The 19,187-nt window shown below is 40.3% G+C and overlaps 1 protein-coding gene across 1 annotated transcript in view; it reads left to right on the forward strand.

Moving 5' to 3' along the window:
• Positions 1–14,235, forward strand: part of RRP4 (ribosomal RNA processing 4) — a 33,698-nt gene extending 19,463 nt beyond the window's left edge. The window contains exons 3-7 of the mRNA XM_087671819.1: positions 11,976–12,021; positions 12,369–12,458; positions 12,540–12,605; positions 12,792–12,860; positions 12,954–14,235. Coding sequence (XP_087527945.1) covers positions 11,976–12,021; positions 12,369–12,458; positions 12,540–12,605; positions 12,792–12,860; positions 12,954–13,445 — 763 coding nt within the window. The 3' untranslated portion in view covers positions 13,446–14,235. The remainder of the gene's footprint in view (positions 1–11,975; positions 12,022–12,368; positions 12,459–12,539; positions 12,606–12,791; positions 12,861–12,953) is intronic.
• The last annotated feature ends 4,952 nt before the right edge of the window (positions 14,236–19,187 follow it).

Genomic DNA, 19,187 nt, shown 5'->3' on the forward strand with positions numbered 1-19,187 from the left:
TGCCACACTAGAAAAAAACCTAAAATACCTAATAAAAATGCCCAGCCCAGATCAAGCTCAGACTCACACATGAGCTGACAAATACTCTGCTAACATGCAGGACATCCGGAGTTAATAAGACTTATAGTCTTATTAAAAGGCAGTTCTATTGGCTTGGAATGAATAAGGACGTGCTTGACTATGTGGTTAAATATAATAAATGCCAGGTTAATAAAGTTGAAAGATTGAAAATGGGAGGACTTTTCCATCCATTAGAGATTCCTTTGGGAAAATGGGAGAGTATCTCCATGGACTTTATTGTCATATTACCCAGGACACAGAGAGGTCACGACTCTGTGTGGGTAATTGTGGATAGGTTAACCAAAATGGCTAGGTTTATTCCAACTTCCACTGATGTTAAAACACTAGAATTGACTAGATTGTTCATAGAGAACATATACCGATTGTATGGCCTTTCGGCAAATATAGTTTTTGATCGAGATAGAAAATTCGATAGTCAATTTTGGCGTGCTGTATTTAGGAAGTTGGATACTAAACTTAGTACGAGTACTGTGGAGCATCCACAAATTGAAAGGGTTAACCAAATCCTTGAAGATATGCTCAGAGCATATGTAAGTAAAAGGCAAACTAATTGGGAAGAGTATTTACTGATAGCAGAGTTTGCATATAATAGTGCCAAGCACTCTTTCACTGGATATAGTTCATTTATGCTAATGTATGGGTTTCAGCCCAGAGCTCCTCATGCAGTAGGACTGCATAAGAAAAAGGTTTAGGCAGCCAAGGACTTTTTGGAGGATATGGATAATATGTTAAAATTTGCTCAAGAAAATATTAAGAAAGCTCAAAATCGAGCAAGAGCTTATACAGATCCTCATCAAAGAGATATCTTCTTTGAGGAAGGAGAATTGGTCTATCTTAAGGTGCCTGAACAAACTAAAACCATGAAAATGGGACGACATCCAAAGCTTTCACCCAGGTATTGTGGTCCTTTCACAATACTTAAAAGGGTGGGAGAACAGGCTTACAAGCTCCAACTATCTGCTGGTAGTAAAACACATCCAGTTTTCCATGTAAGCAAGCTAAGAAAGAAGCTGGGTGATAGGGATAATGTAATCTTAAATGATAATATTGAGGAGCTATTAGATGACCAATCTAATCCACATGAACTAGAAAGAATTTTAAATGTTCGTAACAGACGAATAAGGAATACTATTTATCAAGAATATCTGGTCAAATGGAAAGATTGTTCAGAAGAAAGCTCAATATGAGAGTGAGTAAGTACTTTAAGAAAAAGGTTTTCCAATTTACAGTTGCACCTTCCAAGTATCGTTTTCGAGGACGAAACCGATTCTTAAGGGGGAGGAAATGTTACATTTATGGTGTAATACTGGGAGAACAAGTGCGAGAGAAGACCGTCCGGGGGCCTTGGGCACCCGAATGGGGTCAAGGGGAGCCTAGGAAGTGAGTGAGTTCTAAAATAGTATAACTTACCTTAAGGAGACGGCTGGCGAGGGAGACACGAGGGATGAGAAGTCTAGCCAGTACTTCCTAGGGTGGCTGGGAGGAAAAAACAAGGAAGACTCTTGTGCTGGATGACAGATAAGAGAGGAAGACTTAGCAGAAATCTTCCGCATCTAATACTGACGGGCATCTAACATTGCGATCTTCTAATATAGCATCTCTTTAGTCTGCTTCTGTAATAGCTTGAGGATCTTTTCATTTCAGAATAACTGTTTGGATGTGACAAAGGGTTCCCCTTTGTAGGGAAGGGACAAAGCCTTGCCTAACCCTCTAGGTGTCAGGACCGTGGAAGTATTACGAACCAAGTCCGATTTTTTACTGTATGACGCGAGAAACTCATCAGAAAGGTTGGATCGTCTGGAATCAGAGAGAGAGGAGCAGCCACAAAAGATGCAAGGCCAGCGTTCGCAATAGGCTCAAAAGTTAGTAGGGAAGAATAATCCCTACTAATCAATGGGACGTACTGAACATGAGGAGGCGTTGTCGGAGGGGTTTTTGTCGAAAGGTCGAATCCATCGGGGATCAGAAGTAGAAGGAAGTAGAGATAGGAGATGGAAGAGAAGATAGAGAATATCCAAGTGGTAAACACGACAAAAGCAAATCACAATGAATTGAATCAATATTTATTGAAAGAACCTGAAATCTTTGTACTACTCAGAAGCAATCTCCAGGCATTAGTTCTCCCAGAGCTCCTTCGTAGACCAAAAACGTGGATCAGAAAAATCAGCTCTTTCTCTGCTGCCTGGAACCCAAATCTGATGGCTCCGTTGGCTCCAAAAGGGGGGTTTAAACCTCAGATCTCCCAGATCACTCCTTCTTCCTTCAGTTCAATCTGCAGTTTTCAGCCTATTTATAGCGATTGCGACGTACACGATTTCATCAATCTGTCTTTCTTATGAAAAATCTCATAATTGGTTGAAAAAGCAAATAGCTTTTTGCATGCCAACCTAATCTAGAAGTTTTTTTAACTTTTTCAAAATTTTCCAATAAATAATATCAAATATAGGCTAAAATTATCCAAAAATCTAGTATTTTTGGATAATCCATGCAACTCACACTAATACTAATGACTCAAATTACATTGATTCTCTAAATCAATAAAGAAGTCGGATGATGATGCATTCCATACTTTTTTACACTGTCCTCATAACATCACCACAGCGTACATGGTGTCATTCAGATAGTGAACACACAACACAACTCACAAACAAAAGGGATGCTTGCAAAACTAGCAGAAAAGACCAAATATAAGATATTAACCAAGGTTTTGAAACGAAACACGACCGACTATCCCCAAGCAAGGCACATCCTAGAAAAAATTTGGCATGACCTCTAGAGAAATGCGACTAAAAGCTTGGTGATATGCAACAAACATGCACCCGAGACCCCGTATTAGGTAGATAAAATGAAAAATAAATTCTGACCGTATCCTTAATCGTATAAATCAACCAAATCAATAACCACACACAACATAACCGAAACATCATTGATCATCAGTGACAAGAAAGACCATTCTGAAAACTACACGTGTCCATCTCGCGAAGTGTGTTTATTGAAAAAGGAAAAAAAAGTATAGTGATAGGAATTAGTTTAATGAATGGTTCGGTTTAAGAAATTATTTAAAAAATGGGTGAAATTTTATTAGATTGTAGATCTTAAAAAAAAAGATTGTTTGTTTTTAAATTGTTATTTACAATTTATTAAGGTTGAACGATGCTTTTAACGAACCTCGAACTTCGATACCCAAACTGGGTCTCTAAATGCAGATTCATGAATTAAGAATTTAAGGTGTATTTTTCAGCGCATGCATTTTTGTGACGGCTGGTTTATTTTATTTAAAATTAAGGTGCCTCTGAAGCGCACGTAGCGCTTGCAAAGTGAACGGTTGGTTAAGTTTTATTTGATAAAAAAAGTGTATTGAGCGTAGATGCGCATGCCATGGTGGTGGTTAAGGTCCATTTTAGGTATTAATAAGTGAATTTTGGGTAGCAGAAAAAAATAAACAAGAAGGGAAAAAGAATTACCTGAGAAGTGTATGTGTGTGCAAAGATACTGAATGCGCACGTATCAATCCCACAATGTAAATGAGTCTCAGAAGAGAAAAGCCAACACAACTGAAAAAGATTTGAACATGGTAAACTCATAAAAAACCAAATCAACACCTCAGTAAAAATAAATAATCAAGAAATATGTGGTGTGTGGTTAGATTTTTGGCAATACAATACTTTTACCGACAAGATTAGAGTGGGTGTATTTGATTTGGTTGGGGTTAGTGTTTCGGTTGTGTGTTGACTTTTGTTTTATTGTTGTTTTGTTGTTTTTAATGAAGAAATCCCCCAGGTTGAAATGTTTAGGTGTGAATCCAATTTAAAAGCATTTTGGAGGTTGGATTTTTTTTTTCAAAATATGTTAGGTTGGACACATAAAAAAAAGGTTTTAAGTATGATGTTTCAACCATCCAACATGAGTGAAAATTGAACCAATAAATTTTAGCCAGGTGTCTAGATTTTTCCAATATTTTGCTGTTTATATTTGGCATTTAACATGTTTTTTCAAGATTTTTGCCCAAAAATAAAAATTTGACCATTTTGTTGAGCATGTTTAGCTTAATTTTTTTTTAAAGAATTGAAGAAAAAAGTGGATAGAATTTTCAGAAATTTTTTTGCTTGTTATTTATTTTTAAAATGATTTTGTTACCAACTTTTAATGGATTTTAAATGAATTTTGAAGTTTTTGAATTTTTTGTAATTAAATTTTGAAATTTCAGCTTTGGAAATTGTCTAGTTGGTCAAAGGAATTTTTAGCTACACTCCCTATCCCTTTGGGATGTCACTTTTTGTTCATAATATTATTTCTGATAGCCATTCTGTTCCTGTTGATGATGTGGCTTAATCCCTCTGTCCCCTCAACTTCATCTTTCGCCCTTGTTCTTCTCTCTTTCATTATCAACCAATAATTTGGGCAAGGATGGTTCTAAAACTTGGCAATTTAGCCATTCCATTTATTTTGAAAAAAAAAGAGAAAAATGAAACAAATATAGGTATGGGAGAAAAGGACTTCGGTCCCTGTCATGTCGAACTACTCTTCGAGAAAAGGTGGAAACATCCTCGAGAGTAGGGAGACAAAAAAAAGAAAATGAGAAAAAATAAAATAAAATAAAAATAAAGCAGCTATGGAAGAAAATGAAGAAATTCCCTGTCATAGCAAGTCTCGTTCCAAGAAAAGGTGGTAAACACCCTTGGACGGGAAGTTGGTTGTGGAAAAGGTGGAAACACCCCGCAGTCTAGAACAATTGAATCACTAGTTGAACCTTTTCAGATGCAACTTTTCAGAGCCACCTCCCTTGGTGTGTTGTATCAGCAGACTCATTCGAAGGACTGATTCCCTACAACAGACTACCTTTTCCAAAGACGACATGCTCTACAGATAAAATCAAGTAGCAGATCTGTTGGCTACCTCCTTGGGTACGCCTCTTCATCGGCACCTTGTTGACAACCAACCAGCGATCTTACGCCTCTTCATCGGCACCTTGTTGACAACCAACTAGCGATCTTCATGGACAATCCATTGAGTAATGTGAGCTTTCATCCTAACCGTATGGGGATGTGAGCATGGGCTGTTCTCCTGTATCTATCAAATGAGTGCGAGATAGAGGGTGAACTGAGTGACGAGTCCTTATCTTTCAATCAATGAGAGGTGAGTTGTGTGGCATGGAGTGTTGCACATACGGGAGTGGCGGGCAGCAGCGAGAACGGCGGCGACGCGGAGGGAGGAGGGGCGGTGACAGGCGTTGGTGGGCGGGGGTAGCAGCAGGGAAGAGAGAGGAGTGGAGAAGGAGAAGAAAGAAGAGGAGGAGATGGAGGGAGGAGGAGGAGGGAAGAGGAGGGGGAAGGAGGAGATGGAGGGAGTAGGGAGAAGAAGAAGAGGAGGGGGGAGAAGGAAGGAGGAGGAGACGGGGGGGAGGGATAAGGTATGCAGGGAGAGGGAGTCGAGGAGAGAGAAAGAGAGGGAAAGAGAGAGAAAGAAAGAGAGAGAGAGAGGGGAGAAGGGGAGGGACTTGGGCGGTTGGGTTTTTTTTGTTTTTTAAAATAAAAACTCAACATTAAAAAAATGTAGAAAGGAAAGGAAAGGTCAAATACCTTTTGTCTCATTTCAAAAATAAAGGGTCTTTAGACCTTAGCCAAAATGTATGCAACCCAATTTTTATAATATCAAGAAAGGAAAAGGAAGAGGCTTGTCGGGTGATTTGAGGAGGTGGGAGGTTGATGTGGTTACATCTCTCTCTTCCTTTATCTTCTCCTCTCACGTTTCGTTTCTCCCCCTCCTATTTTGGCACAACTCTCATCCTTCTTGTTCTTGCTTCTTTCTCTTGTGCTTCATTGCCAAATCTAATGGAGAGTGACGAAGAGGAAGAGGGTGAGGATGGAAGAATTTTCTAATTTCTTGTGTGCCTCTCTCTTGTGTGTTTTGAGGACATGGTTTCATGGTAAGGAGAGTTTTCTTGTAGGTTTTCATGGCCAGCAAACATATTTGCAGCCTCTACTTGGCCGATTCGAGCTTCTATTTGTGTCGTGGTAGGGTGTTGTTCAATGACATATCGCTCTTGACTTTTTGTAGAAGATTAATTATAGGCAAGTACAGAAAAAGCAATTGGTTTGCTTCTCCCCAATACGCATCTTGGGTCATAGTTGTGTACCACAATTGAACCAATGTTGTTCTTGAAGTAGAGCAAGTCGCCCAAGATGGAGCGGTAACCATTTGCTTTAGGGCTAGCCTCATATTGTATAGGCGACGAAGCATAAGAAAATTGTAAGAAAAAAGCAATTGGTTTGCTTCTCCCCAATACGCATCTTGGGTCATAGTCGTGTACCACAATTGACCCAATGTTGTTCTTGAAGTAGAGCAAGTCGCCCAAGATGGAGCGGTAACCATTTGCTTTAGGGCTAGCTTCATATTGTATAGGCGACGAAGCATAAGAAAATTGTAAGAAAACTTGGTTCCAGAGTACTTTAGCAGCTCCTTTTTAGCATATTGCGTGTACAAGGCTAGAGAGAAGTGAAGGCAGGTAACAAAAGTGATTATTTCCTTGCTTGTAACAATGGTGCTTTTGATTCATGCTAGTGCTCTAATATCTTTTAGTAAATTATTAAGACAATGGGCCATAAACGGACTCCATGTTATATGGGGATATTGTTGCTCCAATAAAGCACTTGCAACCCTATTTGTTGCCTCCCTATATGAGACAAACTGAATCACATTTCTGGCCCCCACATGTTCAACTGTATCTACCCACTTCTTCCATAGGACACGAGCTGTCTTTTGTTGAGCACTACTTTGTGGATTTTACATAGAGATCCTTGCCACACCACGCAGCAAGGACACCTTTCAAGGAGTGGCTACTCACGTCAAACCAACCATCACTAATTAGACTTACCTCATAATTATCCCACTGTTGTTTGATTGATGTGATGGCGGTCTTTATGTTGGTTACCCCCTCTTAAAACATGAAGTGTAGCGTCTTCATGGTGATCTCCTTGAGCATTCTATTCTCTCTTAGTCATCAATGCATCGCTTTCTAACTTGGGATCGAGTATGGTTGTGTATCGGTTAGTTTTTTTATCCTCATTCATTCTCTATTAATTAATCACACAATTACTTTACATTTGGATCAACAATAATAGGTCACTATCATTCTAAGGTACTAGCAAGTCCTGCAGACAATAGGGACCGTCGTGATGAGGTTGATGATGATGCTAGGGTTGGAGCAGCAACATGGGCATCCATAGTAAGCTAGAGGGCTAGCATGTGGCAATAATAATATGTGAAGTAATGAGGGATGAAGTATAGCTTTGTGCAATCGTAGGGCCATTTGTAGTGAGATAGAGTGAAACCAACCTTCCTTATCCAAAAGGATGGTAAACAACTTGATTAAGCACTAATTACAACAAGCAATAAAATTCAAATGAATTCAAATGCAATAGTTACCACTTAGTCTTGGACATCGAACATCCAGTTGGCCTTAGAATTGGAACCCCTTGCGGTATTTCTTCAACTTGTTTTGCTAAAGGTTGAACTACACTGAGATTTAGCTTGATCTCCTTCAATCTTCAATACATTTTGGTGTCCAAAGCAACCAAGAAACCTTCAAATCAATTTGCTCCTCAGTTTGCTTGGGATCCTCTTTCAATTTACTCCTTGGAAGACAAATTTTGTCCCTAAATACTCTTCCTAGGGTGTCTATCAAACCCTAATTTTTGTTGTAGATTATGGTTTACCAATAGAAATTCTTTAATTGCACCCTCTTGGGCTGAATTTAGCTGAGATTTCTAGAGTGAAGCTGTGAATTGTTTGAGAGAATAGAAAGGAAGTTGGAGAGAGACAAATTTTAGAGTTTTATTTCCAAAATTGGTTGAAATTTAATGCTGCCCTGTTGTGAATGACTGATTGATTGTAGCCTACCATCAACAAGAGGCCCACATATAGTGGCTTATCCTTGTGGGCCCCAAAATTATTGTCATTTGCGTGTAGACAACAGCTAGCCTATAGGGGTTGTCAATTCTCTCCAATGGCCTCTTTAGTTAGCTTGTAGTAGCTCTTTGATAGTCTCCAATCCTTGGGCCGATCACCAATGGTTGGAAAATTGCAACAACAGCTCTCTCTCGTCTCCTAACCTCCACAATGTTGGAATGAGGTTCCACTTGTTAGTTGTCTAGTCAGCTCATGTGTAAGTCTGGGCTATGCCCAATATTATTAGGTAATTTAGGCATTTTATAGTGGTTATATGAATGATTATTTAGGCATTTATTGCTAGCCGACCAACATCCTTATTTGGCATATTTTGGGCCTATTTATTCAGTGGCTCCTTCTCTCATTTAGTTATCATCATTCTTTAGGTGGTCTTTTTGTTGGAGAGAGGAGCTAGTGTTGGTGCCCACACAACCAGTGACTCACTGTTGTACGCGTCATTGTTGTATTTGGTTCATGGATTTCATTTCCTGAGCACCTCTCTGAGTTCTCTTCCTTTGTAGTGTTTTTTTGCTATTTTGTTTCCTTTCTCTTCTGTCTTGCGTTCAACAGTTTATTTCAGCACTTGTCTATGCTTCCATTGCTGCATTACTTCTAACATGATATCCGATTGCAAGATCTGAGTTCCTACTGCGAGTTTTTTGCTGATTACAGGTCTTTCTTTCCCCTATTGATCAGGCTTGCGTTTTTCAGACTAGCAACCTGTGTTTTCAACTTGCACCTAGATTTCAGCTTGCAATCGTTAGTTTGCTGTAATAAATGCTCCATCAACGAGTGCTTTTGGTTTTTTGCCCTTAACCGTGGTTGGGCGACTATTTGACTATTTGTACAGGCCGTTTTTGCTGTTTTTGGCAGTTTTTGATTGGTTTTTTTTCATTTTGTAGCAATTGGCCTTCGTTTTTGATCAAATTTTTGGTTACACTGCATGTGAACTCTCATTTTGTGAGGTCTTTGTTGTTGGTTTGGCTGTATTCCCTCTCTGTATACCCTTTATCCTATCTTCTCTTCTTTTCCTCTCTAGATGATTTCTTTGTGCACTTCTATAGATGATAAGTTACATGGACTTGACTATCATACATGGAGTGATGCAATAAAAGCTTGGTTTGTGCAGAAACAGATTTGGTATATTTTATGTGGACCTATTTCTCGGCATTAGCGTCGTTTTCCTCTTCTTGAAGATTTTGATGAGGACAACCATGAGGAAGTTGTGCTTACATGGGATTTGGACGATGCTCATGCGTATTCTGCACTGCTTCGGTGTATTTCTAAAGAAGTTCTACCAGTGGTTACCTCTTGAAGGACATCCCTAGAGATATGGTCGAAGCTTCAAATGTTGTGCGACGCACCTTTTCCTATGAGTGTTGTGACCCTTTATGGACAGCTTCAGCAAATGAAGTTTGAGTCCAAGGACACCATTCAGTCATTTTTATTCCGTGTTACATAGGTACAGGACCAACTTTGACACATGCAGTTTGCCCTTCCAGAGGCACATCTAGTGGGTATGGTACTCTATAAGCTCACCTCGGAGTTTGATGGAGTGGCGAAGGCTTTGAGGGCACAAACATCCTCTACACCTATGAGCTTTATACATATGTCCTCGATGCTGCTTGAGCATGAGACACCTGTGCGTTTACAGGGGAGACTCTCATCTCATTAGGACGTTTTTAGTAAGGCCTTTATAACTTTAGAGAGGGGTAATAGAAAGAAGTTGAAGGCCCAGTGTTATCATTGTGGTAAGAAGGTCACTTGCGAAAGGACTGCAAGGAATTAGCAACCTTACGGAAGAAACAGAAACGAGATGGGGCCTTCTTTGACACGTCATCCTCTTCCTCAAACTTCTACTCCGATCCTTTGGCCAAGGAGAAGTTTGCGGCACGGAAGGGATCCACTTTTTCAGACTGCGAGAAGGTCTTAATTGTCCCTTTCTCAATTGCTTTCTAGTCTAGGTGATGCGGTCATCCTTCGCAACTCTTTGATGTAAGAGAGGGTGGTGAGATGGGGTAGCCGCGCCTCATCTATACAGGCATATAAGTGCATAGGTCCCAGAGAGGGATGTTCTTGATGTATCGACCGAAGTTTGGCAGATTCAAATCTTGGAGCTAGGATTGACATCCAGGTTCATGATGAGCTGTTTCTTTGACAGCAAGCGGGATTGGCTCCTTGTTCAAGCTCACATGAGGAGACACTTGGACAGCCTTGGCCAAAGGCGGGGAATCCATTGTCACATATGTTCAGAGGCATTTTTGACAAGATTGTCTTGTAAACTATTGCGAGACATTGTTGACAGACACGACGACTTGTTATGACTCTTCTCTATTTTCAAGAGCTGGTACGATCGACATTGACCTCATGTTCTCTCCGAGGCACCTTGGTGGTGACTTGATCACCCACTACTTGGGTATCCATGGTTCTACTTTGGTGGTTCTTTGTTGTATATGATTATCATTGTCTCATTGTATTGTATGAGATCACCCGCGATCTAAGAGAGGGTGTTAGCATACTAGTCAGGTCATGTGTGAGTCTAGGCTATGCTTGATATTATTGGGTAACTTAGGCATTTTATAGTGGTTATATGAGTGATTATTTAGGCATTTATTGCTGGCCAACCGGCAGCCTTATTTGGCATATTTTGGGCCTATTTATTGAGTGGCTCCTCCTCTCATTCAGTTATCATCTTTCTTCAGGTGGTCTTCGTGTCAGAGAGAGGAGCCAGTGGTTGTGCCCACATAGCGAGTGACTCACTGTTGTACGTGTCACTCTCGTGTTTGGTATATGGATTCCATTTCCCGAGCACATCTCTGAGTTCTCTTCCTTTGCAGTGCTCTTTTGTTTTTTTGTTTCCTTTCTCTTCTATCTTGTGTTCAGCAGTTTATTTCAGCACTTGTCTATGCTTCCATTGCTGCACCACTTCTGACACCACCAGCCTCTAGCCACGCTTTTCCCTCTTGCATAGGATGGTTTTGCCAAGTAGCAACCTTCTAATTGCATTTTTCAGCAATTTTCAGCCCAATTAAATTAATTTTTAGAGTATTACCAATGGTTGGAAAATTGCAGCAGCATTTCTCTCTCCTCCTCTCTTAATCCTTACAAAGCTGGAATGAGGTTCCACAACCCTTTCCCCTCTTGCATGGGAAAGTTTTGCCAAGTGGCAGCCTTCTAATTGCTTTTTTCAGCAAATTTCAGACCAGTCAAATTAATTTTTTGAATATTAATTTATTATTAATTCTTGCCCAAAAAAATAATTTTAACAGCCAACAATTAAATTGGATAGGCTAATTTGTTATCCAAGCAATCCTAAGCATTTGTTAGCTCATGAATTGGCACTAGTTAATTAATTAATGTCTATTTCCTAATGTCACCATTGACTTCAATGGCTAATAAAACGATCTAGGCCAAAATTTCTCACTTGATACCACCTACTTGACTAATATAACTTATTACAACTTTTGTCTTTGGACATCTTGGTGCCCTTGGTCCATCATTGTGAATTAATTGCCTTGCACAACACATGCACCTCACATTCACACATTTTTGATAAACAAGTAAATCAGATGCTAAGCAAAGCATAAAAAATTAATGTCCTTGTGACATAGCAGCTAGCACGGAGAGGCTGGAGACTAATGGTATTCATGCGTGGAGTAATGAGGAATGAAGTATGGCTTCCCTTGGCTCCTATATATAAAATTGGGCCAATGTATTACCAGCTGATGTGAATTTTAAAAATTCATCTAATTTAGTTTTTTCAAGATGCTTTTGTTAGCATTACATTTATTGAGCATATCAGAGGCTGAGCTTAACTTGTTGTCACCAGCTTTGTCTTTTTCCTTGGTTGTTTCTTAACATAAAGGAGCACAAGGTTCCTAAGTATGCCTGGTTTTCTCTTTTGAAATCAGGCTTGTATTAAAATGCTGAGCTTGTAATGTTTCCAGGTATAATGCTGAAACTGGGGATGTGGTGGTTGGTCGTATAACTGAGGTAGCGTGATGAATCCACTTTTTACATTCCTGTGTCAGGCATTGTTCAAATTCATGTACTCTATCCAAGCATCCAGGTGGAGTTTGATTTTGACAAGGCGAATGATTACAAGTGTTGGTAGACCTACCCAATAGTGAACATTGCACCTTTGCATTTGCATTGATAATCTATTCTTGAATTTAGAGCATGCACTGTGTCGTGGGTTCTTGAGCTGTTCAGTTAACTTTGTTGTGCCTGGAATGGCTGTTAATGTAGTATCTTATAAATAAGTCTTTCTTTAACTAGTGTTCTAATCCAGGCTTTCAAGTTCTAGCATGATTACTTTCAGCCGACTTTCATATTAATAGGTTGGAGCAAAGCGCTGGAAGGTGGATATCAACTTTAAGCAGGATGCGCATCTAATGCTTTCAGCTGTAAACTTGCCAGGTGGCATACAGGTGCTGGCTTGTAACATAAAAGTGTTGCGAGGGCCTTCATATGCAGACTGGCTGATGTTCAATTGACGTTTTACTGAACAGAGGAGGAGGACTGTAGTAGATGAGCTCAACATGAGAAGCCTATATGAGGAGAATGACTTGATTAGTGTAAGTTGGAAATTGTGTTTGTCACAACATGAAGCCACTGTACATAGATACTAAACAGTGGCTTGTTGCAGTAGCTCACAACAGCCAAAACCTGACCAAGGGCCTATAGGATTTATCACAGCAGAACTCGTTTGTCTTTTGAAAGATTCATGACAGCATATTGACAAAATAATGTTCGAATGACAGGCAGAAATACAAAGTGTGCATTCAGACGGTTCAGTCCATTTACATACGAGGAGCCTCAAATATGGAAAGGTATGATACTGTCAGAGTCCAGACAGGGATCTGTTCGAGGACCTTTTTTTCCAGAAGGAAACTTCCAATCTTATGACTAAATTCATTTTGCAGCTGGAAAATGGGCAATTGGTTAAGGTTGCTGCTTACTTGGTGAAACGCCTCAAACAACACTTCCATTCCTTTAAACAGTATGGAGTGGACATGATTATAGGATGCAATGGCTATATCTGGGTTTCTTCATCATTGTCAGATGCAAAGATGGCAGGTGGACTAGGCAGTCTGCAATTAGCAGCATCAACTGATCAGGATATGGAGGATAATCAGGAGTCACCCAGCGTGGACTCAAAAGGTGATGGTAAATCATTGACTGTGCTGGTGAATCCTATCTCCTTGGAAGTCAGAGAAAATATATGCAGGCTCTCAAACAGTGTTCGTGTACTAGCTGCTCTTGGATTTTTGATACACCCTGATACGGTCATCGATACATATGAGTTCAGTCAGTCTATGGGTGTAGCTATCAAGGATATGCTAGGTGCAGAGTTCACTGTGTCTATTGCAGAGAGAGAAGCAGTTCGCAGATCCAAAAACCCTGGCGCCCTTTAAGGATTAATGTTTTGATAGACCGAAATTTTGGCATCACAGGAACATGAGATGAAATCTGTCTTGGTGAAGACTCAAGCTAGCATGGTGATTATAGGCTCTAGTTACCTGGAGTGTTTTGATAGGAACATGAGATGAAATCTGTCTTGGTGAAGACTCAAGCTAGCATGGTGATTATAGGCTTTAGTTACCCTGGAGTGTTATTGAAAAGCTTTAGTGCATGGTAGAAAATCACATTAGGACTCAACATATTGTCTTGCCTCCCTGGTTGCAGGAAACAGAAGTTTGAGTGGGTTTCACTTTTGTGCTTTTCTTAAGTGCAGTGCACAGGAGTTCTGCAATGGTTTGTTTCTTGCAGTCTCTGGAGGACAATGAAGAAAACAGGTAGAATGCTCACGGAAGTGCAGCTATCTTTCTTTCATTCGTCACTGTATTGCACCAGTTTTGGAGGTGACCAGGTGATCTGCTCTACGCCTTCATATTTTCTGGGGTGTTACAATCATGCCAGAGTCCTAAAACTTCTAAGAATGCCTTCGTGTGATTTGAGCTCCACAATCATGTTAGTCGATGTCCATTTTTGCCTTTACAAACTGTAACTTTGTCATGCAAGACAGAATCTCTTTACGGTCTTGCCAAGCTAACTCTGTCGAGGAAACCAACTTACCTTTGTAATCTCTCAATTGTAACCAGAATGATCAATTACTAAGATGTAAGCCTCATGGGCTTTGTATCTTTGTTAGAAGTAAAGTAAATACAATATAACTGTAAAGCTAAATCTTATTGAATTTGCATTTAGTATCGAGGCCAAGAGGGTTCGTTTGTAACAAGTGAATATTGTGTGTTCTCATCATGTCCATCAATGTACTAATCGTATATACCTACATACTCCTTCAAAGCCATGAAGAACCTGCTTTATACCTACAGAGCACACCCCCACAATGAATCAACAGGTCCTCAATTTGAGTTAACTATGCCCTATGAGTTGTTAAAATTGGCATTTTTTAAAAGCTCTACATAATGGCAGCTAAATCATCTTCAACAGCACCTTTGGAAAAGCCAGAGTCCTCTACAACAGCACCTCTGGAGAAGCTAGATGCCTCCCCTTTCGTCTCCCTCTCGCAAGCCTGCCCTCTAGTAGCTTTCAAATAGAAACCAGGTCCTCTTGCCTACTCTTTATCTTGTGTTGGGAGGTGTTTTGTTTGGGACTGGACACCTCACTTCTGGTCTGGTCCTAACCCTTATTGTAGTTTTAAGTGAAGCGAGAGATCCTTTTGATGCTGCCCTTTTTGTAATTTTGTTGAAGAGGTGACATCTACACACTTTCCAAACATTCAAAAGCCATGAGGTTGCTCGTCAAGGATACTATGATGTATGGACCTTACACTACTTGGATATATGCTCATCTTTTTGAATAGTGGCGGATCCCATGCAAGCATAGCACATAACGTCCAAGGTATGTGTTTGGTATGCCCAATGAGAGTATTTTCCTTGACATGATATAGGGTGGGTTAGCACATAACTCCATTGGTGTAAGGTACATGCTCCATGAAATGGGGGTTGGCCTTGGATGCATGCATGCTCTAATAAAATCCTTGGATGAGTTCCCCTTGTTCATTGAAGGATTTGTTGTTGCCCTTGTAATTTTATTAAAGACGCAATACTTGCACACATTTCCAGAGATCTAAAAGACTGGTCTTGGTCAAGGACACCTTTATGTATTGACCTTGCACTATCATGGGATATTTACTCCCCTTTTTAAATAAAGCGAGCTTGTCATTTGTTTTGTGCATGTCAATAATAAAGCTACATTACATATCATTTTGGTTATGGACAAGGTAACGTTTGAACCATTACAACTTGCTCGGGTCCATGCCAAAAGTTCCGTTCCAAAACTAAGTTTAGAGAGGATAAAAAATTGAATCTTCCCTCCCCCCCAAACCAAACAAATAGGGGGCTTCAATTAAGCTTTGCACATCCTTTCAATTTATGCTTGCCAGATAGACACACACATGTACACAACTTGATTAATTAAAATTAGAGTCAAATTTTTGTATTAAAAAACCTATTTAGTTAATTAATGTGATCACCTTAGACGACGAAGTCTTACCTCTGTAGGAACCCACCTTAAAAATGTAGGGTTTCTTGCCTAAGACCAACTTCATGTAAGCCTACCCTTAACCTTTAGGGTTATGTTAAAGAATGGTATTTGAACTCCTCTCCTTCTTTACCTCCATGAGGGGTTGCAAACTCTTCCTTCACAATCATGAACTTATAACCCCATCTAGCCATGTGTGGTGCCTCATCCTCTCACTCCTACTCTCACTCTTTGTGTGGGTCATGTAATTCGCTTGTGATTGCATGCAAATTGCCATGGTAGAAACAAAGCATAGGGAATGTCATGAAATGGCAGTAGATGCACCACTTCTAGATATATGTGGCCTAGTGCCTTGTAAGGCTAGAGTATGTAAGGGACATATAAGAGAGAGTTAGTACCTTTTGTTCATTTCTTGTCCTTTTTGGTTACTAGAGAGCTCTCCCACCTATCTTTGGGTGTGTTTGAGGTCCATTGCTTGGGGTGAGTTCCAAGTCTGGTCCTTTGCATGATAACCTTTTTTAGGATCTTAACAATTGGTATCAACGCCAAGTCTTTGGTCCTTTTATTAACGGTATTAGTTTTGTTTAATAGTTGGGCATAGTTGGGGTTTGTCCTTGGTTATTTCTAGAGTAAAAAAGCCTTTGCATTGCTTGTTTAACCCTTCTTGTTGGGGAAAAAGGCCAATTCAATAGTTCTTGATAGTAGTTCACTCTTTTTGGGGGTCCTTGTTGTGAGTTCAAAATGTAGTAAAGCTCTTAACGGAGTCTTCTTGTTTCTTGCTTCTTGTTCCTTCTTCTTGATAAGAGGTTAGAACCTTTATAGCTCTCTCCTTGAGATCGAATGGCTTCTAGATGAATCAACACCATATTCTTCTTGCTCCAAGCTTCATTTTGAACACTCTTTTGTTGGGATTTAAGAGGAGATTGAATCCTTCACCATTTATAGTCCTTACCTAGCATGCCCAAGCTTGCAGAGCTTCTCTCTCTCTCTCTCTCTCTCACACACACACACACACACACACTCTCTCAATCCCTCGCAATTGAGTGAGCTTGTAGAGCTTCTTTCCTAGCGTGTTTGTATTATTGAAAGCATTGCAACCCATCAAGATCAATTGTCAAAGACTAAGAATAGCCAGTGAGAATTTAATGTATTTTTAGGGCCTTTTGTTGACCACCTCTTCTTGCTCATACTTATATAGTTTTCCCTCCCTTGCGTCATGGTTCTTAGGCTCCATTTCAAGGATCAAATGTTGCTCCCTTAATGGAGAACATCTTTGGCATTAATTTTGAAGATTTCAAGTTTGATATAAGCCTTCATGGTTGAGAAGGCACTCTCATTGTTAGTAAGGATGGTGCTTGAAGATTGTAAAGATTTGGAATCTCTACGACGCTCCCATGGAGTTAATGCTTCCAAGTATAGTAGGGTACTCTCTTCTATTGGGTAAGCAATCATTGCTTTCACCATTAGTGCTCCAATTTGGAAGCCCATTTTATTTTGGATGCAAGTTTTTCATCAATGGTAGAGGTAGACATTATCAGGAGTGATCTATTTCTCTTGATATTCCTTGTTTATACTAAGCTATATGTATCCATTGTAATGGATGAATGATATATATCTAGGGCTAAGTAAATTAGTGTGGGTAAGTCTCTTCTCTTCTCTATTGTAAGCTTTGTGTTGGAGCCTATTTACTTCAACCAACATTTCCTTGTATCATAGTAACCTTGTGGGGAGAGAATATGGATACCCATGGACATCAATGCTAGGTGAGAATTGGGACAATAGTGGGATGACACCCCTTGAATACCTAAGATCTCAAAAGAGTGCAATAAATAGGTTTTGAAAGATGAACATGGAGCTTGTATAAGTGCCACAATGATGTTATTTAACCCCTCACATAGGTGTCACTTTATTCTTTGATCCCTCTTTCCTCATGGGTTCAATTTATCCCTTTTCAATGGTAAGAAGAATGTATGCGACAAGCTGATGTAATGATCGTATGCCAGCAATGCACTGTATGTTGAGAAACCACTTCTTTAATTTACAAACCTCATTTAGGGTTTCACATTGACAGCCCCAAAAATGGCTAGTGTCCAAACTTTGGTCACTTTTTCAATGGCCGCCCACACAATAATGTGCCACCCTAGACAACTTATGCCTTTAAATAGGCCGTCACTTCATTCATTCAACACCCCACTTTAGTTCTTCACCCCTCTTCTTTTGTCAGTCTGACACTCTTCTCTCCACCCCACTGCTGCTAATACCCCTTTTAGAGGACATTGCAATTTGTGGCCACCATTCCTCTTCTCCTTCAAAAGTTCTATTCCCATCATCTTTTAGGTTGCGTTTGGAGGCTCCACCTTGTTGGCATCATCATGTGTTAGTTGGCGACTTATCTCCACTTGAAGTCTTCTTCCATCAGCTTTGACATTAGCATCCTCCATCTCTAAGAAGCAGTGTCACCATGTGCATTAGGCCTTCCCCTTGCCTAGCGTCATCATTCGCAACTTGGCATCATCACTCTCCTTCTTGGCGTTAGTCATTAGGCACTTGTCGTTAGCAACTTGAGCCCCAATTATTTGCGTTTTGTAGCATGGGGACTTTCTCCACATTTAGAGTCATCATCCAACACATGGTGTCAGCATATGGGATGCTTTCCCTTTGTTTGATAGCTCTGATACACTCTTGGATTTGCCTTTGTTGCCTAGGCTATCTCCCTAGCATTTGAGGACTGTGGTTCGCTCCCTCGACAATTGGCAATAATCTTCCTCATCTTTGACGACATTAGAGGACTACGATTTTGCTCCCTCATTAGTTGTCCTTCACCTTCTACGGATTACTTTGATAGCCACTGTTTGGAGGATTGCTTTTCACTTCCTTCGATGTGCAAATTCCCTATAGGTGCTATTGCTCGAGTCAGGCATGATAGTGCAATAATCTTTGGAGCTTCGGCTACACTATATCAGCTTTTTTTCTCCTATCATGATTCAATGCATCATCACCATGTTCTTTTGTGTTTTTTGAGTTTCTCTTATCTCCCAATATTTGTTGTACACATTTTGTTTCTCCCTGCAAACCCCACTATCTATTTGGTCACGTACTCTTTTTTTTTTGATATGGGATTAGAGCTAGAGGCGTTGGGGGTAAAGGCGCCTCCGCCTAGCCGCCCGTGTATTACTACACTTTGCTACACTGACAGTACCCGCCACTGCACACTGCAGGTGGCGAGCACCCGTCATAGTCACTTATTCTTTATTCTTTTAGTGACAGTTTGAATAAAGGAAGGCCCGGCCACACATTGTAGTTGTTGGAGTTTCCACTTTGAGTTTCACTCTCTCTCTTGCTCTTGCTCTCCATTTGCCATAGCTCTCACCGCCAAGCTTCTTCCTCTTGGGTTCCACTTCCCTTTCAACTGGTATCAAAGCAAAGGCATTGGAGTTTGCCCGGCATTCTCTTCAGCCCGGATTTGAAGAGCTTCAACCCGAGCTTCAATGGTAGCCATGGCATCTTCATTTGCAGGTATGTTTTGATCTCCCGCCTCCTCCCCAATCTTTTGGCCTTCCATTGGCACCTTCCAGGGCTGCATCGGAGCCCCCTCAACATTGCAAGGTGCTCCATAGCACTATTGAAGATCCCCAAGCCCCTAGGAACAG

Source organism: Lygodium microphyllum, chromosome 29, assembly GCF_053477565.2.
Source record: "Lygodium microphyllum isolate KBCC chromosome 29, Lygodium_microphyllum_v1.1.10, whole genome shotgun sequence".
Lineage (NCBI taxonomy): Eukaryota > Viridiplantae > Streptophyta > Polypodiopsida > Schizaeales > Lygodiaceae > Lygodium > Lygodium microphyllum.